Source organism: Hemiscyllium ocellatum, chromosome 18, assembly GCF_020745735.1.
Source record: "Hemiscyllium ocellatum isolate sHemOce1 chromosome 18, sHemOce1.pat.X.cur, whole genome shotgun sequence".
NCBI classification, from domain to species: domain Eukaryota; kingdom Metazoa; phylum Chordata; class Chondrichthyes; order Orectolobiformes; family Hemiscylliidae; genus Hemiscyllium; species Hemiscyllium ocellatum.
In genome coordinates, this window is record NC_083418.1 from 76,720,038 (window position 1) to 76,745,964 (window position 25,927).

General features: G+C 42.6%; 1 protein-coding gene across 4 annotated transcripts in view; it reads right to left on the bottom strand.

Annotated features, from left to right (window-relative positions):
• Positions 1-5,167: 5,167 nt before the first annotated feature.
• Positions 5,168-25,927, bottom strand: part of prmt3 (protein arginine methyltransferase 3) — a 196,713-nt gene continuing 175,953 nt past the window's right edge. For all 4 annotated transcript variants that reach the window (XM_060838615.1, XM_060838616.1, XM_060838618.1 and 1 more), the window contains one exon: positions 5,168-5,688. In XM_060838615.1, the coding sequence (XP_060694598.1) occupies positions 5,579-5,688 (110 nt within the window). In that variant the 3' untranslated portion in view covers positions 5,168-5,578. The remainder of the gene's footprint in view (positions 5,689-25,927) is intronic.

The following is a 25,927-nucleotide window of genomic DNA, read 5'->3' on the forward strand; positions in this document are numbered from 1 at the left end:
CAGATCTAAACTCTGCAGTCCTGCCACACTTAGTCATGTACAGTGGTGGGCAATTAAACTGGAAGAGAAGGGTCCACAAATATCTCTATCTTCAATGACAGAAGAACCCATACATCCACCCATGGTCTCCAGCATCACAGATACCAATCTTCAGCCAATTCAATTCACTCCACTTGATATCAAGAGATGGTTGGAGGCCCTGGATAGTGCAAAAACTATGGGTCCTGAAAACATTCCGGCAGTAATATGGAAGACTTGTGCTCTAGAACCTGCTGCTTCTTAAGCCAAGCCCTTCTAGTCCAGTTAGTGCATTCACAGCTACCATACAATGTGGAAAACTACCGAGGTATGTCCTGTCCACAAAATACAAGACTAATCCAACCCAGCCAATACTTCCCAGCGGTCTACACTCAATTATCAGTAAAGCGATGGAAGGTGTCAGCTACAGTGCTGTCAAGCAGCAGGTGCTCAGCAGTAACCTGCTTAGTGACACCCAGCCAAGACCACTTAGTTGCTGACCTCATCACAGCCTTGGTTTGAACATGGACAAAAGAGATGAATTCTCAAGGTGAGGTGAGAGTGACAGCCCTTGACATCAATGCTGCATTCAACCGTGTGTGGCATCAAGGAGTCCTAGCAAAACTGGAATCAATGGGAATCTCCTCTGGTTGGAATCATAATTGGCACATTGGAAGATGGTTGTGGTTGTTTGAAGTCAGTCATCTCAGCTCCAGGAATTCCTCAGGGTAGTGTCCTCGGCCCAACCATCTTCAGCTGCTTCATCAATGACCCACATTACATCATAAGGTTAGAAGTGGAAATGTTTGCTGATGATTTCACAATGTTCAGCACAGCTTGCAACTCCTCAGATACTGAAGCAGTCCATTTTCAAATGCAACATGATCTGGACAATAGCCAGGCTTGGGCTGACAAGTGGCAAGTAACATTTGCACCACATAAATGCAAGGCTATGACCAACAAGAGACAATCTAACCATGCCCCTTGTTCCGATCAGAGTGGTGCTGGAAAAATACAGCAGGTCAGACAGCATCCAAGGAGCAGGAAAAGCGACGTTTCGGGCAAAAGCCCTTCATCGGGAATAGAGGCAGGAAGCCTCCAGGGTGGAGAGATAAATGGGGGTGGGGTGGGGCTGGGAGAAGATAGCAAAGAGTACAAAGGTGAATGGGGGGTGGGCATGGAGGTGTTAGGTCAGGGTGGAGGGTGGGGGAAGTCCAGTGGACTTCACCAGTTTCCCCATTTCCCCTTCCCCCACCTTACCTCAGTTTCAACCTTCCAGCTCAGCATCGTCATCATAACCTGTCCTACCTGCCAATCTCCCTTCCCACCTATCTGCTCCGTTCTCCCCTCTGACCTATCACCTCCATCCCCACCCCCATTCACCTATTGTACTCTTTGCTACCTTCTCCCCACCCCCATCTCCCCATTTATCTCTCCACCCTGGAGGCTTCCTGCCTCTATTCCTGATGAAGGGCTTTTGCTCAAAACATTGATTTTCCTGCTCCTCAGATGCTGCCTGATCCACTGTGCTTTTCCAGCACCACTCTGATCTAAAATCTAGTTTCCAGCATCTGCAGTCCTCACTTTAACCATGCCCCTTGACATCCAATGGTGAAGCCATCACTGAATTCGCCATTATCAACATCCTGGGTGTTACCATTGACCAGAAACTCAAACGGGACTTGCCACATAAACATAGGCTACAAAAGCAGGTCAAAGGCTCGGAATACTGCAGTGAGAAACACATGCCCTGCCTCCCAAACCCTGTCCACCATCTACAAGGTCAGGAGTGTGATGGAGTATTCACTGGATGGGTGAAACTCCAACAACACACAAGAAGCTTGACACCATCCAGGACAAAGCAGCCCACTTGATTAGCACCACATCCAAACAGCTACTCTCTCCAGCACCAATGCTCAGTAATAGCAGTGTGTACTACCTACAAGATGCACTGCAGAAATTTACTAAAGATCCTTCTAAACCCACAATCACTGCTCCCACAATCCCTGGTACATGAGAACACAATACCTGCAATTTCCCTCCAAGCCACTCCCGTCTAACTTGGAAATAGTTTGCCATTCCCTTAGTGTCACTGGGTCAAATCCTGGAATACCACCTAATGGCATTGTGATTCAACTGGCAGCACATGGACTGTAGCGGTTCAAGAAGGCAGCTCATCCCCAACTTCTCAAGGGCATCTAGGGCTGGGTAATAAATGCTGGCCAACCAGCAATGCCCATATCCCATGAATGAATTAAAAATGATGCCTTCACAGGGTCAGATGTTTTTGCTGTGGGTCTTCTTGTGACTGGGCACTCCAGTTCCCAACACCAAGTTTTTGGGTGCATGGGCAGGACATCCCATGTGGAATGCATTATTGGATTCCTATTATTGTTGTCTCTGCTGCCCCCTTGCCTCATCATTAAGATGTTAAAACTGTCATACAGAAGTTGTTGCCATATTGAACAAATGGTGCAAAGCTCCTCTTAGTCATTGTCGAAAACAGTGGTGCTGGAAAAGCACAGCAGGTCATGCAGCATCCGAGGAGCAGGAGAATCGACATTTCGGGCATAAGCCCTTCATCAGGAATGGTGAATGACTTATGCCCATAACATTGACTCTCCTGCTCCTCGGATGCGACCTGACTTGCCGTGCTTTTCCAGCACTACACTTTTCAACTCTGATCTCCAGCACCCTCACTTTCTCCTTGAAGTCATTGACATCTATGTTCTGTGCTTCAAAGAGAGTTGGCCTCATCGTAATCCTTTGAGATTTGGCATTCTTGTGAGTCTGTCCTGATGAGTGTAAGACAAAAGGCTTTGACAACATATTTCTTCTTGTCAGCAATTTCAATGTTTGTCCCACTAAACACCTCTTTAATATTTTCTTTCTTTTACCATGAAAGTGGTAATCCTTCAGGGTGTAGTTCCTCAACCAGAGTTGAGACAACTTATTTTTAGGCCACCTTTTCTAGTCCCTTCAGGTGAATTGAAGTTATCCTCAAGAGGATTGCTCAGATGTTACTACCCAAACACACCTCCACCCCATCACTGGAGTCATTGATCTTCATTCATTTGTCCCCTCATCCCGGTTCAGAATCTTGACGAAGGTCTCCCAGGTTCAGAACCTTGTCCCTCTCGCCGATTCTCCATTGCCATTGAATTTGGTAAACGATCGATGCTGCCCGTGACATTGTTTAATAGTGGGGACTTTATAGTGCTGTAAATCTTGGCAACGATTGTGATAGGTTGGTGCTCAGATAATGACAATGACATGGTCCACCTTGTCGCTATAGATGTCTGTGTTCACAACTGGTGAAGTGCACAGGCCTCCTTCACCTTTCGTCATCGAGTTATTTGTGGACAGCACATTGACTATCACCTTTCTGCCCTGACCTGTCTGTTGTGAATGGTCCTACCATGAGCACCATTCAACCTTGTTCAATGGTACATTGAGCTGCTCAATGTTCAATTGAAATGCTTAGGCCTCTTCCCCAGTCAAAGTGGCAATCCATGGAGAAGGCCCATGGTTACATCCCCCTGCTATCAGACATGCGCTTAATTAGTTACTCTTATCTGTTTCCACTACCTTTGTGATCTTCATCTGTCCCCTCATCCCGTGTTCACTTAAATGTGAAGAGAAATGTGAGGTGATGTACATGGGCCAGACAAACAAGGCAATGGAATACATGATGAACAGTAGGACCTTGGGAATCACTGAGTTTCAGATGGATCTCAGTGTGCATGTACACTGGTCCCTTAAGGCTGCAGGACAGGTAGATAAAGTGATCAAGAAACATATGGGATACTTACCTTTATTAGTCAAATTTAAGAGCGGTATATTATGCTGGGGAGCTGCTTAAGACATTGTTTAGTCTACAGCTAGAGTATTGTGTGTAATTCTGGAATCCACATTATAGGAGGGATGTGTTAGCACTGGACAGGGTACAGGGGATATTTATTAGTTTGTTATCTAGTTTGGAACTTTTCAGTTATGGAGATTATTTTCCTGACAGCAGAGGGGATTGACAGGAGATGTATAAAATTATGAGGGCCATGGTCTAAAGGACAACATGTTTCATCAGGATAGAGGGATCAATCCTGGGGGGTAGGGGGAGGGGTGTATAGATTTAAGATTTAACATTGGAGTAGAAGGTTTACAGGAGATGTTAGGAAAAACTTTTTCAGTCAAAGGTTGGTGTGAGTCAGGAACTCATTGCCTGTAAGTGTGACAGAGGCAGAACCTCTCATAACATTTACGAGGTTTTTAGTTGTGCACTTGTGATGCCAAGGTCTACAGGCTATGGGCCAAGTGCTGCAAAATGGGATTATGGTTGTTTTAAAGAGGCACAGACACGCTGGGCCAAAGGGCCTTTACCGTGCTGTCGGTCTCTATAACTCTAAGTATGCCTCAGGTATGAAGATGTAAAACACCATAACATGTGACATCATTATATAACTGAATGCATGGCTAGTTTATTCACAATGGGCTGATGGCCTCTTTCTGTGCTGTAACTTTCAATACTTCCATAATCTCTTACTCTAAAGACAAATTACACAGGCAATGTCATTGTTAAATTTCTAATTCATGATTCACACCATTTCTAGCATTGTTGTCCCTTACATGGAACACATCTCAAAACCCATGAACTAAAACAAAAATTTGCTTCCTATCTGTGGCGCAACTTGCAGTAAAGATCAAACTTCACATTTTATTAGGGGGCATGATTCTAAGGCGATTGGAGGAAGACTTTGGGGAGAGGGTCTGTGAGAGGACAGTGGTAGTGGATCAGATACATTAGGGACATTTAAGCAACTCTTGGAAGGCACATGGAAGATAGTACAATGGAGGGTGTGTAGGTTAGTCTGATCTTAGAGTAGGATAAAAGGCTGGCACAACATAACGGGCCAAAGGGCCTGTACTGTGCTGTACTGTTCTATGTTCTATTTCTTTTTGGCAACTTTAGAGACACTCATCAATCAGTGTAGGGAGGGCCAAGAGATTCAGTCTAACTGGGAAGGATCTTTCGAGTTAATTCAGAAAAAAATGTTCCAAAATGACATTGACCTTTGTGTATTATTTATCAAAATCAAATGACTCCTGTGGATATTCATAAGGAGACCCAGTGGATTCAGATGCACTTAATTACTTTATTCATGAAAAATATTATTGATGACAGGACTTATTAATTATATTTCATTTGGATAAACTTCAATGACAATTGGGATATTCAACTGTCACGTTTTTGGGAAAGAGAACTTCTCAAATTTTACATGACAAATACAAACATAAAGAATGTTGGAAAAACTCAGCAGGTCTGGCAGCATTCATGGTGAGAGAAACAGAGTTAACGTTTCACAGTGCCACTTCTTCAGAATTGGTCTGAAAAAGGGTCACTGGACTCAAAACTTTAACTCTGATTGTCTCCATTGATATTGCTGGACCCGCTGAGTTTCTCTGGAAATTTCTGTTTTTGTTTGTTTCAGATCTTCACATCCTCAGTGATCCGTTTTGTAAATAGTTGGACGCAGACCCTGTGATTCTGAAGGAGAGAGAGCTCTCACTGCAGACTGTACGTTTGCTTCATGTTGTTAATTGATATTGTTACAATCAATGACCGAGGATCTTTTCTGTTCTTGCAACAGGAAACCTTTCCTTGTAAGATGTCACCTGGAGACAACAGAAAAATATTACTCTGTGCATATAATTACTGGTAGGCAAGATAACAATGTGCATTAAAACAAAAATATAACTTTCCCTCTGAAATAGGTGGATTTTAATTAAAAGTAACACAGTCTTCCTCATTGCCTTATCCCAATTCAATGCATTTATACAAAAAGTTAAGCAAAAGTTGTTTCTAGAGTTACAGAGACATAGTGTCGTACTGCACAGAAACAGATCCTTCAGTCCAACAACTCCATGCCAAACATAATACCAATCTAAGCAAGTCCCACCTGCCTGCTCCTAGCCCCTATCCCTGCAAATCTTTCTTATTTATTTACCTATCCAAATAGCTTTTAAACATTGTAATTATACCCACATCCACCACTTCCTCACAAAGTTCATTCCACATGCGAAACACCCTCTGTGTAAAAACTTTTAAGTCTCTCTTCTCTCGCCTTAAAAATGTGCCCCATATTCTTGAAATTCCCCATCGTAGGGAAAAGACAACTACTATTAACTCTATCTATACCTCTCATTATTTTATAAACTTCAATCAGGTCACCCCTCAAGTTCCTGTGCTCCAGTGAAAAATGTCCCAGCCTTGCTTTCGCGATTACCTTCTGAAAATGAGGATGAGTGAAATAGGCATTTTATCAGGGATGATGGAGGTGACCCATTCTTCAAGGACTGTCTGACCTTAAGCTTGCTACCCCAGTCATTTAGAATTGGTTAACCCTGCCTGAAGGCAAAAATTCCAAAATGCTAGGTTTGTTTTTGGAGGCTGTTGACAGTAATTGTGTCTTTGGATGCAATCACGGTCCACCTTCGCAAATGGTCACAACTTGTGTATATACATTCACTTAGAACCATAGAATCATACAGTACAATGTGAAGGTGTTGGATTGGGGTGGACAAAGTCAGAAGTCACATGACACCACCAGGTTTATTTGAAATCACAGGCTAATGGAGCGCTGCTCCTTCATTACCTGATTTCAAATAAACCTGTTGGACTATAACCTGGTGTGGTGCACCTTCTGACATCATACAGAACAGAAGAGGCCCTTTGGCCCTTTACCACCAAAAAGACACCAAATCTACAAAAGTCCCACTTTCCAGCATTTGGCCCATCGACTTTAAGGTGACAAAGGAGCTGAGCTCCGAAAGCTAGTGCTTCCAAATAAACCTGTTGGACGAAAACCTGGTGTTGTGTGATTTTTAACTTTGTCCACCCCAGTCCAATATCTGCAGCTCCACATCATGAAGGTTATGCCACTTCAAGTGCTTCATTCAAGCACTTTTTAAAGGTTGCGATGTCACTCACCTCAACTACCCACCTCAGGAACTACATTCCAGACCTCCAACTCCCTCTGGGTGAAAACATTTTTCCTCAAGTCCTGCTAAATATCCTGCCTTTCACCTTTAAATTATGCACCTCTTTGTTGACCCTTCAACTAAGAGGAACAGCTATTTCCTATCCACTCCTGTCCATGTCCCTCATCATCAGTCAGGTCCGCTTTCAGTCTTCTTAGCTCTAGACAAAACAACCTGAGCTTATCCAGCCTCTCTCCATGGCTAAATTACTCCATCGCAGCTACATCCTGGTGAATTGCTTTTTTCCCGTTTGATCAAAGGCTACTGACTCATACAGTGGACACATCGCTATTGATTCTGGATTAGCAGTGCTGGAAGAGCACAGCAGTTCAGGCAGCATCCAAGGAGCAGCGAAATCGACATTTCGGGTAAAAACGTCGATTTCGCTGCTCCTTGGAAACTGCCTGAACTGCTGTGCTCTTCCAGCACCACTAATCCAGAATCTAGTTTCCAGCATCTGCAATAATTGTTTTTGCATTGCTATTGATATGTCTTTCATCACAAGTTTAACATCACATTGATTTTTCTTTGCGTATTCATAGAGGTTCTTTGTGTTGTCATTATCTCTGAAGCTCCATCTGAAATCTGCATTGATTTATTCACCTCAGCCTTGGTTTTGTGAGTAAACATACAGCTTGCTGCCGCACAGCACCCTCCTCTCCCCTGCATTTGGTACACACAGTCCTTTGCTGTTCCCCTAGCTCATTTTAGCCCTGCATCGCCACTGTACTGAGCTCCTCGTAACATTAGAACTTTAGTTGTTCTTATTCTTTTGCTGAGCAGCTTAATTTAAACGTCAAATGTCCAAAGATCATCTTGGTCTGGGAATAATGCCCAACTTCAAGCAGAGAAATAAAACACTGTCAAATCTGAAACAAAAGCAGAAAATGCTGGAGAAACACCACGAGTCAGACTGCAAGTGCTCAGAGAGAAACACTGCTAACATTTCGGAAGCTGACATTTCATCTCAATTTTGTTCCTGTTCACACTATTATATTCTTGAGTTGACTGATATTGATTGGCAGCTCACAGGTCAAAACTTCCCCTAGGTGAGCCCTGAATCTGTGTGGCGAGAGGGGTTTCCTCTAGCCCATCATCTTGTTCATTTGGAGACATCTGGAACTGAACAGAAAATGCCACTACCACTCTATGAGTCGTCATATGCATTTTTTTGTCAAAACATCTGGGTGGCATGGTGGCTCAGTAGTCAGCATTGCTGCCTTACAGTGTCAATCTCTTTGGAGTTTGCACATTTTTCCGGTGTCTGTGTGAGCTTCCTCCAGGTGGTCCAGTTTCCTCCCACAATCCAAAGATGTGCAGGTTAGGTGGACTGGTCATGGTAAATTGCCCATAGTGTGCAGAGATGTGCAGGCTAGGTGGATTAGCCATGGAAAATGCAAGGTTATGGGCACAGAGTATGGGTGCAAGTTTGGGCGGGATGCTCTTTGGAGGGTCGGTGTGGACGCAATGTGCCAAATGTCTAAGTTCCACACTGTAGGGATTCTATTATTCGACGTGGTTTTCCTCGATTGCAGAAACTGGTGGAGTAAACACTTCATTATGTGGTTACATAAATGATCCAACAGATTTATTGAACCGAAATCCTAGGCTCACAGACAAATTACAGCTTCTCCAAAACAACTGCATACACCATGGTCCATACCAAATAGACGCTGCCTGACCTGCTGTGCTTTTCCAGCACCACTCTAATCTAAATTGGTCACTCACCACCTACTGATTTTTAATGCAACAAGCTCAAAATCATCTCCGCTTTCAAATCCTCTGCAGCCTCCTCTCCGTCTCCGGAATGTTATCTGACCGCTCGGAGCCAATGAGCTTTGGTTCATTATCTCCAAGTCATTCCACATTCCCTCTATTAAAATTGCTCTCAGTCATATTAGCCACAGGCTCTGCAGTTGCTTCACCGGTGGTTTCCAACATTTGCCACTTCAAAGAATCATAGAATGCCTACAGTGCAGAAGCAGGCCATTCCACCCATCGTGGCCACAATGACCCTCCAAAAAGCAGCCTACCCCCCCATCTTTCCTGTGGTCAATCAACCTAACTTGCACATCCCTGGACACTATGGACAATTTCTTTCCCCACTGACACAAAACGCTTTCTTCCAATTGTGCTTTTGGTCACCGCTTGCAGCCTTTTCAATTCTTCTTAGCTGCTTTCCTTCATGTAGCACCTCAGAACGTTGATTCCTTTGCAGGGGTTATATAAATGCAAGTTGTGACTGCTCCTACTCATCATGTCATTTCTAACTTCTGAGTCTGTTTGGGACTCTTCCTGAAAAGGCTGGTGAAAGCAGAGATTATTTTTAAGGTGGAGGTGGATGGATCGTTGGTAAGCGAGAGAGTGAAACGTTATCGGGATGAGCAGGAATATGGATTTAGGGTTACAATCAGATGAGTCATGATCTTAAAAATGACAGAGAAGGCTCAAAGAGTTGTTCATATGTTAACTCTTAAAATAAAAAAGACTCATTGTGTACGATCTGATTTGGAATTGCCAATGTTGGACTGGGGTGTCCTCTCACAGACTTATACCCTTTACACTCACACTCACAAACATACACACATTCTCTCACAGACACTCATAACCCCATGTGGGAAAGTGGTGGTGGCGGGACTAGCTTAGTTTAGGATTATGGTCAGCATGGACTGGTTGGGTGAAGAAATGTTTCCGTGCTGTGTGACTTTGTAACGATAAATCTTCTCGAAGTCAGCCAAGTTAAATAGCCAGCTTCTACGCTATAACCAATCTGTGGTGCACTCAGCTTTAACCCATAGCAAACATCTGAGAGAAACAGAGACCCCTGAATAAATATTCTCTCTTAAAGAGACTGAACAGTTTCAGATGGTAGCAGTTATAAAGCTCTTTGGCTGCTATAGTCAGGCTTCAAAGTCAGAGTTCAGAGAGAAATGGTAATTGAAATATCTTCATGAATGCCAAATCATGATGAAATGACAATAACCCTTGTAAATTGATCAATCCACCTGGTGTTATAAAGAGGTAACATTTCAAGCCTAAGATAAGGAGTAATTTCTTTTCTCAGAGGGTTATGTGTCTTTGGAATCCTTGCCACAAAGAGAGCTGTGGGGGAAGTCATTGGGCTGTGAATGCTGGAAATCGTCATAGGATTTCTTCAGTGTGGAACCAGACCATTCAGCCCACACCGACCCTCTGAACAGCATCCCACCCTACCCCCTGAAGGCTGCATTTCCCATGCCTAATGCACCAAACTTACATGTCACTGGACACTATGGGCAATCCACCTAACCTGCACATCTTTGGACTCTGGGAGGAAACCCACGCAGACACGGGGAGAATGTACAAACTCTACACAGACAATAGCCTGAGAGCAGAATTGAACCTGGATCCCTGATGTTGTGAGGCAGTGGTGCTGACCAATGAACCACCATGCCGCAATTCTTGTGCATATTTAGGACTGAGATAGAGAGATTCATGATGAGTCGCAAAATCAATGGTTATAAGGTAAGGGCAGGAAAGCGGATGTGGGGACTGTTGAATTAGCCATGATCCTATAGGGTCATATGCTGACAAGTGAATTGAAATTTTGGACCTGTAAAAAGGGGGCGGCACGGTGGCACAGTGGTTAGCACTGCTGCCTCACAGCACCAGAGACCCGGGTTCAATTCCCGACTCAGGCGACTGACTGTGTGGAGTTTGCACGTTCTCCCCGTGTCTGCGTGGGTTTCCTCCGGGTGCTCCGGTTTCCTCCCACAGTCACAAAGATGTGCGGGTCAGGTGAATTGGCCATGCTAAATTGCCCGTAGTGTTAGGTAAGGGGTAAATGTAAGGGTATGGGTGGGTTGCGCTTCGGCGGGTCGGTGTGGACTTGTTGGGCCGAAGGGCCTGTTTCCACACTGTAAGTCTAAGTCTAAAACTTTGCTTATCTATTCTCTCATCTACTTGGAAGGTGACATCATTTCCCATCATCATCAGTTATAATTGTGGTACATCCTGTAAAATTTCTACCGTCATATATTGCATTACTGTTATTTCCATTTGAAATGATACACTTCAATTCACACCAGTAAATGAAGTGCAGCATTGATGCTTAAGAACAGATGGCTATCAGAATCACAGAGGGACAACAAAACACACAGCAACAAGCAAAGGTCTGTTGACATAATTGCCTAATTATCGCAGGGTAATGAATTATCTTCATAGAAGATTTTCTTGCAGTTGTATTTTAACCAAACCCCCTCCCAGTTTGAAAACAAATGAAAACAGAAATTGCTGGTGAAACTCAGCAGTTCTTGCAAAATCTGTGGAGACACTGCAGAGCTAATGTTTTGTGTCCAATGACCCTTGGGCACAACAGTTCTGAAGAAGAGTCGCTGGACTCGAAATACTGACTTTGCTTTCTCTCCACAAATGCTGCCAGACCTGCTGAGTTTCTCCGTATCTGCAGTTTTTTATTTTATTCAAAACAATCCACTTGTGGTGATATGTTGTTGCAAGTCACGTAAAAACGTGATTCAGATTAAGACATACTGCAAGACATATTTTCTGATTCTGAAAAGTCTTATTATACCCGATGGATTAGACACAATTTGATTTTGATGCCAGTCAGATGCTTTTGTATAATATCCTATACAGAACAAATGAATATTGACTTTAAATTAAAGTGTATGCTTCACTTTTGACATTACAGATATACCCACAGATTTGTGTCAGTTCTTTGTTTCATATTCATGTACATGATCTTAAAGCATGATCATTCTGAATAGGAGGCAGATTCAAACATTCCCAACATTATGAAAATGTGCTCACTAAATGACAACATCATTATGCATATCCCAAAAGCATGAAATGCTGGCCCCAATTACACAAGGGGCTAGATTTCCCTTCCTGTTCCGTAAATCATGTTTTCCAAAGTGAGGGTTAGTCACTTTGCACGATATAACTGCTATGATTCCCAGGTTAGCACTTCCCGAATCCTTCCTGGTTTGAGTCCACGTTCGTGCCTCACATCCAGTGGGATTCTGGGGCTGGGTAGGTAGGGGGTGGAGGCTATGAGTGGAGGGAGTATTATGGAGCAGTTCAGTTTGGTGTGAGGTGACACATACACACACACACACACAAACACCATGTCCAGTTGTATTAGAAGCTAGTGTTCCAACACTCGTGAAGATGTCACATAATTTTGCAATAATTTAACATGTTGTGCAGTCAGGACTTTTTTTCTGACATACTTCTGGGCTTGCCATAACTATTATTATTTTTATTAATTCATGGGATATGGCTGCCACTGCTCCAATCACTAGTTACTCTTCAGACGGTGGTGGTGAGCTGCATTCTTGAACCGTTGCAGTCCATGGGCTGCAGGTTGACTCACAATGCTGTCAAGGGAGAGAATTCCAGGACTTTGAACCAGTGACACTGAAGGAATGGCCATATCCTTCCATGTCAGGATGGTGAGTGGCTTGGAGCAGAACCTGTATACCATGAGAGGGTGGCAGAGTTTTGATAAGTGCAACTAACCTTGTCCAGTCCTTCACTCTTGTCTGTTCACGCGAACTGTAGAGATTTCTGCAACTTATCCCAACTGGGATCTGGTAGAAATTGGACTTAAATATTGAGCTTCAATAACTTTGAGGTTTACCAAACATTAAACCCAACATAAGAGTTCAACCAACAAGTCTTTAATTAGAAGCTACACACTAGTGGAATATCTCACTGGAATCACTATTAAAGTTGGAGGTCAAGCAACAAGTAATACAAGAAAACAAAACAAAAACTGCAGATGGTGAAGATATTAAAAATGTCAATGCAATGGCTTTAAGAGGTTATTTTGTCCTGTTTATTTTTGAAGAGAGGTTTTAAGGCAGTGGTGATGAGCAGTCTACCAGAACCATGAGAGTAAATAGACAGTGAGGCCTTAGGGTTAAAAGTTGGAAGAATAGAAGCAGCCTGTATAGATTTGGTCAAACTCCCACATAACCAGGATCTTTAGGTTAGCTTTCAGCGAAGCTGCTGGGATTGTGACACTGTCACATCTCTCTTTGCTGTAGCTGAAAGCAGAGTTCACTCTCTCTCAGAATGGTCTTTGAAGTTCTTTCCTCCTGGACTGGAGAACTGCATGTGAGACGATCTGTTTTCTGAATCTGCCTTTTGCCCAGGACGTGTTTATAGGATGTTGCTATATTGGAACAGTTAATTAGCAATAGTTACTGTATCTGTTGTTCTATTAAGTTTTCCAACAGAGTTGCTATTCCAAGTTCTTCTTTCCTTCATTGTGTTTTAACTATAATGGATGAATAAAGTGCATTTTGATTTAAATCTAGTATTTTGACAAATGCACCTGGAACGCAACACCTTTAGAATAGTTTGAGTTGGGGGGGGGGGGGGGGGTCGGGAAGGGGTTGGTCTTGCCCATAAAAACAAACAAAAACAAAAACAGAAAAACGTGGAGAAACTTGGCAGGTCTGGCAGTGTTTGAGAAGAAAAAACAACATTTGTGTTTCAAGTCCAGTGAAGAAGGGTAAGTGGACTCGAAAAGTTTATCTGTTTCTCCCTCTAGAGATGCTGCAACGCTTTTGTGGGTGACAAAAGAGATCAGTCATTGCGCTCAGTGAATTTGGGATGGGTCGTTTGGGATAACTTCTAAGCGGACATTTTATAAAAATTGCGATGAAAGCCTTCAATTAATTTCTTGTTGATCCAATGTAGACGTGAACAACATTGGTCTTCGAGAAGATGTTAACAGTAATCAAATAGTGCAACATTTAGTTTCCAGACTGACACAGGAAGAATGGTATTTCTACAACATATCTGGACACCAATGGTTTGCAGGATGGATCACCCCATTTACAAGAGGAGAAATGTGAAGGGGATAAATGTACCAAACGCAACTCTGACAAATTCCAGTTGTTAGCAGCAAGGAAGAAATAAATGGTTCAGGCTTTATGAAGGCAATCAGCATCATGGGGAATTAATGAACGCAATATATCAGAATAGGGATACACTAGTTAAAACATCATGGTGGTAATTTATATGCAATACTTGAAACATGAATACTGCTTTAAAATAATATTGCAAAACTAATAATAATTAAGAGAAAATTAAAATTCTGATATCACCGTACACCCAATGTGGTTGATTGCTTTGCAGTAATATGTGAATTTTCTTTCGTTATTTACTAATAAACAAATTGCTGATAAGGCCAGCATTTAGTGCTGATCCCTATTTGCCTTGGAGATGGTGGTGAGCTGCCTTCTGAACTTGTACACTCCATGAACTGTAGATAGTTCCGCAGGACCATAAGGGAGACAGGAGCATATGTCCAAGTCTTTGGATCATTGATCTGGTAACACACAGGATTTCATCAGATTACATTGCATACACAAATATGATTCCCACCACATGGGCAGGGGAATTTAAAATTAGTCAAATAAATCTGAAACAAAAACACTGGTATCTGTACTGTAATAGTGACCATGAAATGAACAGATTGCTGTGAATCCCATAACCAGTCTCTGTAATTCCAACCCACAGCAATGTGGTTGACTCATTAAAGACCTGCAATCTGCTCAGTTCCATCAAACCATTACAATAATAATATTTGGATGTTATCTCATCACAGCTTTGTGTTCATCTTAGTGAAATACATCTAGGCAACCATGTTTAGCTGCTTCAGCAATGGCATTCCCTCCATCCCGAAGTCAGAAGTGGGGGTGGTGGCTGAATCATAGAATCCCTACAGTTTGGAAGCAGGCCATTTGGCTCATCAGCCCATCGAGTCCACACCAACCCTCCAAACGGCATCCCATCCATTCCCACCCCTGCCTTATCCCTATAACTCTGCATTTAACAAGGCCAATCCACCTAACCTTTGGACTATGGGACTTCACACAGACAGTGGCCCAAGGCTGGGACTGAACCCGGGTCCCTGGCGCTGTGAGGTAGCAATGCTAACCACTGAGCTCCTGTGCCGAATGATTGCATAGAGTCATACAGCAAGGAAACAAACCCTTTGTTCCAACCAGTCCATGCCAAACATAATCCCAAACTAAACTAGTCCCATCTGTTCCTGGACCATATCTTTCCAAACTTCTCCTATTCATGTACTTATCCAAATGTCTTTTCATCATTGTAATTGTATCAACATCCACCACTTCCTCAGGAAGTTCATTTCACACACGAATCATCCTCTGTGCAATAAAATTGCTCTCATTCATTTTTAAATCTCTCTCTTCTCACTTTATATAAATGTGCCTCTTAGTCTTGAAATTCCTAATTTTAGGGAAAAGACAACTTTCATTAACTCTACCAATGCCCTTCATTTTGCATAATTGAAACTCCTCATATAATGATTGAGTCCGTACCTGCAAGCACCAAGGCCAAAATTCACCCCAGCGCTAATAAGGTGGCGACTAAATTGGTTCGCAAATGTCTTTTAGATAAAGAAATCAATCATCCTTACCCAGTCTGGCCCAAATTGGACTCCAGACCCACAGCAATATGGTTGATTCTTAACATCCACCTGCTTCATACTAAGCCACTGATTTCAAGGTCATCAACAGATGGGCAACAAGTGTTTGCCTTGCCATGATGTCCACTCCCATGAAAGAACTGTTAAAAAAGCTAACATTCATGGAAAATAATTACCAGGCAATGACCATCGTCAACGGGAGAGAAGTTAATCAATTTACATCACTAAGTCCTCCACCACTAACCTCAAAGTGTAATCATTAATTAATTGGAATAATCACATAAATAGTGGCTAGAAGTGCACTTTAAGAGATCTGCACTGAGTAACTCACCTCCCAAAGCTTGTCCATCATCATCAAAACACAAGTCAGGGGTCTGATGGAACACTGTGACTTGTCTGGATAAGTGCAGCTCCATCAACACCATCCAATACAAACCAGGCCACTTCACCATTTATAACATACACTCCTTCCACCAATGACGTTTTGAGGCTGCAGTCCGTATCATTTACAAAATGAACTTCAACAACTCACAAAGCTCCTTTATAAGCACTTTCCAAACTGTAACCTTTACCAGGAGCAGGTTAAAGGTCACAGGCTTTTGGAAACACGACCATTAGTAAATTTCTCTCCTCGTTACATGTCACTTTAATATAGTTATACATAATTATTCCTCCAGTGTCTCTGGCTCAAAATTTGTAACTTCCGACTTAGCAACATCAGAAGTCACACAACACCAGGTTATAGTCCAAAAGGTTTATTTGAAACCACAAGCTTTTGGAGTGCTGCTCCTTCATCAGGTCGCCTGTTGGATTATAACCTGGTGTGTGACTTCTGACTTTGTCCACTCCAGTCCAACACCAGCACCTCTACATCATGGTTATTTAACAGTGATTGAGTGCATCCACACCAAACAGACAGCAGAAGTTCAAGGAGGTACTATCTTGGATGGGAAATCAATGCTGGCCTTGTTGGAGATCTCCCCATCCCATGCAGAAATGAAAAAAAAAGGTCCAGTAAGAAATGGAAACCATCCACCCACCCCATCTCTGCATTTCCCATGGCTAATACACCAAGCCTGCATATTCCTGGGCACTATGAGCAATTTAGCATGCACATCTTTCCACAGTTGTCTAAGGCTAGAAACAAACCCGCATCCCTGGCATGTGAGGCAGCAGTGCTAATCATTGAGCAGGGGTGGGGGTGGGGGGAGAATGGGCCTTTGGAATGCCTGGAAGGTGGTGTGGACTCAGTGAGGCTGAATGGCCTAGCTCCACACTGTAGGATTCTGTGATTGCATGAATTAACTGTTTAGAAACTGCTTGTGTACCAGGATTATATATCAAGGCTCTGGAAAGGGACTTGAACACACAATCTCCTGACTCAGAAGTAAGAGCACTACAATACAAAGACAGAGCAGACAAAATGGTTTCTATGTACAATTGGCTTTGTTTGTCCACGTGCAACGACTACTAACTTGGCCAAGAATTTATGAGCTGTGAAGTAATAAGCCATGATTGTGGCATTCAGTCAAAATAATTACTGGGGAGGAGGTGAAAGCTGAACTTGTTAAAAAGCAAGGTGAAAGATTACAACCAATTGAAATGGAAGTTTTGGAGAAGGTCCTTGAAGTAAATGAGGGCAATCTGCTAGGCCCTAAAAGATATATGCAGATATTTGGGGGACAGAATAGGGGAGGGCCTTAAAATTTCCTGTGATAACATAAATTGATTAGTTATACTCGAATCCATGTCCATTTAAATTTGGGTCATATATGGGCCAAATTATGTTGAAATTCCCTTTGTATATAATTATTGAATTGAATTAGCTTTATTGTCATATGTATATATAATCACACTGGATTGGATCATATAAGATTAGATTAGATTAGATTCCCTACACTGTGGAAACAGGCGTTTTTGGCCCAACTAGTCCTCACCGACCCTCCGAAGAGTAACTCACTCAGACGCATTCCCCCTAACTAATGCACCCAACACTGTGGGCAATTTAGCATGACCAATTCTCCTGACCTGCACATCTTTGGACTGTGGGAGGAACCTGGAGCACCCGGAGGAAACTCACGCAGGCACGGGGAGAATGTGCAAACCCCACACAGACAGTCGCCCGAGGCTGGAATTGAACCCGGATCCCTGGCGCTGTGAGACAGCAGTGCTAACCACTGAGCCACCGTGCTGCCCTGTGTGGTTTAAATGAAAAAGTAATGCCCGCTGATTCTCTGAAGCAATTCCAGTACAGGTACAAGAGCCTATATCCGAACATCCAAAAACTGAAAAGCTCCAAATCCCAAAAGATTTTTTTGTGAAGTTTTTTTTCTCATTGTTTGACGAGAAAACAGTTAACCCAAGTTGACACCCACTCAATGTGTGTCACTCAGATGCGATGTGGGGGCACGTGTCCAAGCATCTTCTTAGTTAGAAATCTGCTTCTCAGGTAAGATTTTTTAAAAATTTCACCATTAAACTGTCACATCCTGAAAACCGAAAAATTCCGAATTCCGAAAAACAGCTGGTCTCGAGCATTTCAGATAAAGGATCTTGTACCTGTATTACCCGACTCACCTAAAGTGGATCTTGCAAATAATCACGTGTCTCATTATCCAGTATCATTCATTAATGAATTAATAACATTCTGGAAACATGTCGTGAATTATTGGTGATACTGTAAAGATTGAACTATGGAAAAATCATGACTTAAAGGTCACAGACACTTGCTTTTCATTGAGATTACAATAATCTACTGAAGCTTGTAACACCATACCTACTTTTTACCTTTAGTTGTACCTCAACTAATTAATTAACACATGATCAATCGCATTTTAATTATATACCAGATGTCGCAATACGCTAGGGTATCCTTGTACTAATTTTTCTTTACTTCAAATTAAGAATTACTCATTTCCCATTAGAAACCTCTGCCCTGATGGGAAATGATATTCATTTAATTAAATATAAACACCATAGAGAAAATACAAAGCAATTATAAAGCAAGTATGTATTCATAACTTCAATCTTTAATTTTGGTAATGAGAACAATTAAGGTGTATGAAACTTTTAACAGTTTTATATAGATCGCTACTTCATGCATTTAAATTTCAAATTATGTAGCAATAGAAAGCTGGAATTTAGCAAGTACAAGTCCAAATTAAATATGTGCTAAAATGTATTAAAAAGAAATCAAAGCAAGGTTTTTAACTTTTAATAGTAAGATCAGCCATAGTCTTAGTGAACAGCACAGTTGGAGGGGCTGAGTGGCCAACTTTAGCTCCTCATTTCCCAGAGGGTGTGGTATCTAATTGAGGTAGTGTACAAGAAACCAAGGCCCACTATTCCCAGAGTCTTCACAAAAGTTAAAGATTCTAAAAAGCATGCAAAATCGACCTGCCTTTCAGAACCAGTCTGATAGACAGCACCAACCAGTTTTTTTTGTACTTAAGAATGACTAACTTATTGCAACTAGGTAGATTCCAGCTACAAATAAACAGTTATGAATTGTTGACATATAACTCTACTAGTTACAAATCTAATTACCATATAAACCACTCCACACACCCACATGCAGACAGACACAGTCAGGAAAAATACATTAGGTCCTCTACAGTGTGGAAACAGGCTCTTCGGCCCAACATGTCCACACCGACCCTCCGAAGAGGAACCCACCCAGACCAGTATCCCCTCTACTAATGCATCTAACCCTATGGGCAATTTAGCATGGCCAATTCACCTGACTTGCACAACTTTGGACTGTGGGAGGAAAACGGAGCACCTGGAGGAAATCCACGCGACACAGGGAGAATGTGCAAACTCCACACAGACAGTCATGCAAGGTTGGAATTGAACCTGGAACCTTGGTGCTGTGAGGCAGCAGTGCTAACTACTGAACCACTGTGCCGCCCTGAAATACAATTCTTTCCTCTTTCGATTGTCAGTCCCTCATCATTAGGATAGATTAGATTACCTACAGTATGGACACAGGCCCTTCGGCCCAACAAGTTCACGAGGGAAGTGAACCTGGGTCCCTGGCACTGTGAGGCTGCAGCGGACATATGAACCATTCAGACCCTCAAACCATTCAATAAACCAATGCATGGTAGGCTTTTATTTCAAACTTCACATTTCCATCTACACCCAATAATCTTGGACCTCCCTCCCTAACAACAATCTATCCATTTCTGTCTTAAAAATGTTAAATCACTCTGCTTCCACCACCTTTTCAGGCAGAGTCCCAAAGTCACACAACTCTCTGAGATAAAAAATAAATCTCATCTCGGTCCTAATTTTAAAACAGTGTCTCCTAGTTCTGGACTCAACCACAAACTAAACATCCTTTCCACATCCACCTTGTCAATGCCATTCCAGATCTTAAACATTTCAATCTAGTCACCGTTTACACTTCTAAACTCCAATGACACAAAGCTCAGTCTGTCTAACCTATCCTCGGAAGATAATTCCCTCCTTCCAAGTATCAATCTAATAAACATCCTCTGAACCCTATCCATTGAATTTTGTTACGACTCACTGGTGGAGCCCACTAAAAATAAAGCCCTACTATTCAGGACTTGTCACAAATGTTAAAGACTTTATAAAGTACAAAACGTTCAACAATTTCCCTGATTTTTAGATCCAGGTTGATAGACCAGGTTTCTGCATTCAAAAAGATCCACTACTTAGCAGAAGTAATTAGACACTAGTTACAGGTAAACAGTTATAAAACACCAGCATTTAACAGTACTAATCACTCCTAACATGGGCTCACTCCCCGATGGGACCTTCCCATGCAACTGCAGGAGGTGTAACACTTGCCCATTTACCTCCTCAATCCTCATTGTCCGAGATCATAAACTCACCTTCAAGATCGTTATAACACAGGGGTAAATTGTCCTACTTAAGTTAAACCAGCACACAGAAAGATTTATCCGTGCTGTAGTCTGTGACTATTTGAGTGGCCAAGAACCGTGTAAATTAAAAATCAATAACTTTATTTCTTAAAATATAACTGAGAATAATTAACTAGCAACTATTTACAACTCCTTCCTTGAACCTATCTTTTTCTTTCCCCTCTACAATACTGGTCCAAAAAAAGTCCCGATTAAGATTTCCAAAACAAAACTTCTTATCTCAAAACCAGGCAGCTTTCAGTTCTTCTCTGTATTCCGTCTTTTTTTCTCCTTCTTGGGATTCTGCTTCTTAGCTTACTAATCGATAAGGGTACCTTTGTGGGCGGCACGGTGGCACAGTGGTTAGCACTGCTGCCTCACAGCGCCTGAGACCCAGGTTCAATTCCCGACTCAGGCGATTGACTGTATGGAGTTTGCACGTTCTGCCCGTGTCTGCGTGGGTTTCCTCCGGGTACTCCGGTTTCCTCCCACAGTCCAAAGATGTGCGGGTCAGGTGAATTGGCCATGCTAAATTGTCCGTTGTGTTAGGTAAGGGGTAAATGTAGGGGTATGGGTGGGTTGCGCTTTGGCAGGTCGGTGTGGACTTGTTGGGCCGAAGGGCCTGTTTCCACACTGTAAGTAATCTAATCTAATCTATTTAAGAGAGCTTTTTTTAGGCAGTCTTTACATGCTGGTGGTTTGGCAGTTCTCCTCTCAACTGTCCAATCCTCCCTGCTCTTATCCCACCAAAGCACTGGATTGTGCCATTGGCTTTTAGATTAGATTAGATTACTTACAGTGTGGAAACAGGCCCTTCGGCCCAACAAGTCCACACCGACCCGCCGAAGCGCAACCCACCCATACCCCTACATATACTCCTTACCTAACACTACGGGCAATTTAGCATGGCCAATTCACCTGACCCGCACATCTTTGGACTGTGGGAGGAAACCGGAGCACCCGGAGGAAACCCACGCAGACACGGGGAGAACGTGCAAACTCCACACAGTCAGTCGCCTGAGACGGGAATTGAACCCAGGTCCCTGGCGCTGTGAGGCAGCAGTGCTAACCACTGTGCCACCGTGCCGCCCAAGATTGCTTTTAAGATTGTCAATATTCAAAATTCAAACTTGATTGGAATTTGGTATTTTTTGGGGTATGATTTAAACTGATTGGCTGAATTCGAATTTGTTTTTGTCTCATAGCAACTCAGCCAGTGCTATCTGTTCTGAACTAAATGTTACATTGTAAATTCTCCAGCAATCGGTGTGCATGCCAAGTCCTTCACTGTCTTAAAGTTACAGTACACTTCTACACCTTCACAACAAGATGAAGCAGCATTTAAGTTGCACCTTTGCCAATCTAGTCTATTGTATTCACTCAAGGCTGTTTCCTTTACATTGGTGAGACCAAGCAGAGATTGGGTGACTTCTTTTTAGAACACCTTAACTCTAACCATAAGAATGACCACAATCTTCCAGTTGCTTGTCACTTCAGGAAACCACCTTGCTCCCATGCTAACATTTCCATTCTTGACCTGTTACAGTGAAGCACAACACAAGCTTCATCTGATCCCCACACAGACAGAAAAATAGGCTGTTGGTAGAGAGTAAACTCCAAAAAGATAGTCCATTAGTTTTTGTTCTCAAGTTCTGTTACTGAGGTGATCTTTATAACTGTTCTGCTGGCCAGCACAATACTTCAATTATCTTTCTCCAGACATATATTGGTTAGTAAGAGACACAAGATGCCTGATTCCCTACTACAAAGTCTCTACATATCAGTTAAAAATCACAGCTAACACGAACTGTGATAGGAAAGATAAACTGATTTTTTTCAGGTTTGAAGTTAAGTTTAACTGCGGAGAACAGAGAGACTGCTCCCAAGCGAGGGAAAAACTACATTTCTCCCCTCTGTAACTTGTTCCTAGCTCCAAGATGTTCAGTTACCTGAGAACCAATCACACAGTTTTGGCAGGCAAAAAGGCCTCTGTCATTAATAACTGGTCACCAGTACATAGTCAAAACAATGTCTTGTTGCCAACAAAAAACTGCAATTCTACAGCCACTTGGCTCAAAATCATCTGTAACTCTCTAATTACTGCTTGTTCAAGCAGTTGTTCATGATGCTGTCCATGGTGTCAGTTTTCTTGCTTTCAAAACAGGCAGCTACCCCATTGCTTTTAAAATAGTTTATTTCTCCTCTCAGTCCACAGTTAAAAAAAAAATAAAAAGCTACAATCCCTGAAAGTGGCCAAGCAAGTAGACAGGGTGGTAAAGAAGGCATATGATATGTTTGCCTTTTTTGATCAGGGAATTGAGTACAAGAGTCAGGTGTCATGTTGCAGCTTTATAAGATCTTGGTTACGCCACACTTAGAGTAGTGTGTTCAATTCTGGTCGGCACATGACAGGAAGATGTGAAGGCTTTGGAGAGTGTGCAGAAGAAGGTTTACCAGGATGCTGCCTGGATTAGATAGTATGAGCTTTATGGAGAGGTTAGAAAAACCCAGATTTTCTTGTCTGGAGTGGTGGAGCCTCAGAGAGATTTGATAGAAGTCTATAAAATTACAAGATGCATAGAAAGGGTTGATAGTCAGAATCCTTTTTCCAAAATTGATCTGTCCAAAATTGAGGACATGCATTTAAGGTGAGAGTTCAAACGAGATACGAGGGGCAAGTTTTTTTACATAGAGAGTGGTAGGAGTCAGGAACACATTGCCAGGGGTGGTTCAAGAGGCAGGTACAATAAAGGGCGTTTAAGGGGCTTTGAGATCAGCACACAAATATGCAAGGAATGGAGAGATATGAATCAAGGACAGGCAGAGGGATTAGTTTAATTTGGCATCATGTTGGGCGTAACATCGTGGGCCGAGGAGCCTATTCCTGTGCTGTACTGTTCTAGTCCCTACAATTTACGTCCATCCATTGGAGACCAAAACTGCTGTAGTTTCACCAATGCCTTGCATAACAAACATAACATCTATACTTTTATATTCAATTCCTCTTGTAATAAAGGACAGCATCACATTGACCTTCTTGACTATATCCTACACCTACGTATTGACCTTTGGTTACTTATGCACTGGAACATGCACCTTGGAATTGTGCAGTAATTCTCCATTTAATAAATATTCTGCTTTGGATTCTTCCTGCAGATGTGAACAATTTCACGTTTCTCACATTACAATCCACCTGCCAGATTTTTGCCTAATTACTCAACCTATCAACATGTAACTTTCCAAACAGATACTACCTTAAATTAAAAGTCTTTAATTGTTTTGGATGTAGGTACGTAACAAATGTCCATGCTGCAATAAATGACTTCCTTTGGCACTCACATGCAAGGAGAAAGTGAGCTCTGTAGATGCGGGGCAGTCAGAGTTGAAAAGTGTGTTGCTGGAAAAGCACAGCCAGTCAGGCAGCATCTGAGGAGCAGGAGAATCGACATTTCGGGCATAAACCCTTCATCAGGAATGTGGAGGGGGAAGGAGGTTGAGAGATAAATAAGGGGGTGGGGTGGGGCTGGGTGAAGGTAAGTGGGAGGGTGATAGGTGTATGCAGGTGCGGGGGTAATTGTGATAGGTTGGGGGAGGTTGGAGCAGATAGGTGGGAATGAAGATGGATGGGTAGGACAGGTCAAGTGTTTGATCTGGGATGAGGTGGAGGAGGGGAGATTTGGAAACTGGTGAAGTCAGTGTTGATGCCTTGGATTGGAAGGTCCCAAGGCAGAAGATAAGGCGTTCTTCCTCCAGTTGGCGCATGGTTTAGATTTGGCGGAGGAGGAGGTGGCAAGGTACGTAACAAAATGATAGCTAAAATCTAGAGATGGGCAATAAATGCCAATGATGCCCATATCCCACAAATTAATAAATAAACAAACACGTTGTACTCTCTTTAGATAGAGCCCGAAGGAATCAAAATGGTGGCAGAGTTGAGTCCAGGCACAGCACTTATAACTGAGTCCAGCAGAAGGCAAAAGATTTAGACTCAGATTTCTTCCAAGATCTGATTTGGGATTTAATTTGGAATATATTTTCTTTTCTCTCTATGCATTTGGCAAAAACAAAGCAGCTGTGTAGGATTGGGGTTTCTGTTTTATTTATAGTAAACTATGCAGGAAATAAAAGAAGTATTCCCATTGAACGGAAGAGACAAATGTCACAAAACCAGTAAACCAACCTAACTTTAATCGACAATTTTGAACAAGATTCAAATCAAATCACTTACGACTAATTCAAGCTCCCAGATTTAACACATTGAAATAGGCAATGCAAATCAAACAAACGATTTGTACTGAATCAGTCAGCGACACATATTTTGGATGCTGCTTCCATCCATTTACAGCCAAATTCCCATCTCAAGTTAACTTGGCCTGAATCCACCACAGATCAATGCTCTGTACAATCAGACTCTAAGTAATGATTGCAATATTGAAATGGAACAGGTTTTAATCTGTTTGTTTTTAAGTTACTGTGCCATTCTCCATGGTACTTATGGGATTGCAGGGATTAACTAACATTACCAACCTGGTGATAAAGAAAGGAACTGAGGGAACAATGACTGACACTGTTGACATTGCTGCAAGCTGTGTGAAATTTACCAGACATTGTTCGTGTTGGACTGGGATAAGCTGCAATATCGTTTTACTTCTCCAAGGTCAACAGATTAATAACATGCAACAAAGTCATATCAAATGATAAAGGTGGCTGGATTGTATGGGGTACCATGATCCCCACAATGGCACTGCCCCCTGCCCCCAAAATGGGGAGAAACTCCCACGTTATTGAGCAGCTGGTCAATCAGATTGGCCAAAGACACTGCAGGTCCCGCAGCACCAACCTGGTGTGGTAATCAGTCCTTGGTGAAAGACTGGGAAGGCTCTAGGGGAGGGAGGAGATTATGGAGAAAGGGAGGGATGTAGATGCTGGAAAGAGACAGACATGTTACAGGAGGTTACAGAGATAAGGAGGGGTGCATCACCAGAAGGAGATTGAGAGATAGGGAGGATTCCAGGGGACAGAACAGGTTATTGAGAAAGAGATTGGATGCTGGAGGAAGTTACAGAGATAGGGAAAATAAAAATCAGCCTCCAGGAACCGTCTGTGTGGAGTTTGTACATTCTCCCCATATCTGCGCGGGTTCCTTCTAGGTGCTCCAGTTTCCTCCCACAATTCAAGGATGTCCAGGTTAGGTGGATTGGCCACGGAAAATTGCCCATTGTGTCCAGGGATGTGCAGGCGAGGTGGATTAGCCATGGAAAATGCTGGGTTACTGGGAAAGGGTAGTGGGGATGTGTCTGAGTGGGATGCCTTTTGGAGGGGCAGAGTGGACTCAATGGGCTGAGTGGTCTGCTTCTAACTTTAGGGAATCTATGATTCTATGAAGAGGCAGTGACCGAGGCTGGACTGCAGGTGGTTAAGTCTGGGGTATTGGGGAGCCTGACTGGCAGGTACCAATGAGGAAGGCAAAGAAAATGGGATGTGTACACCTGAGAAGTTGATTATTAATTTG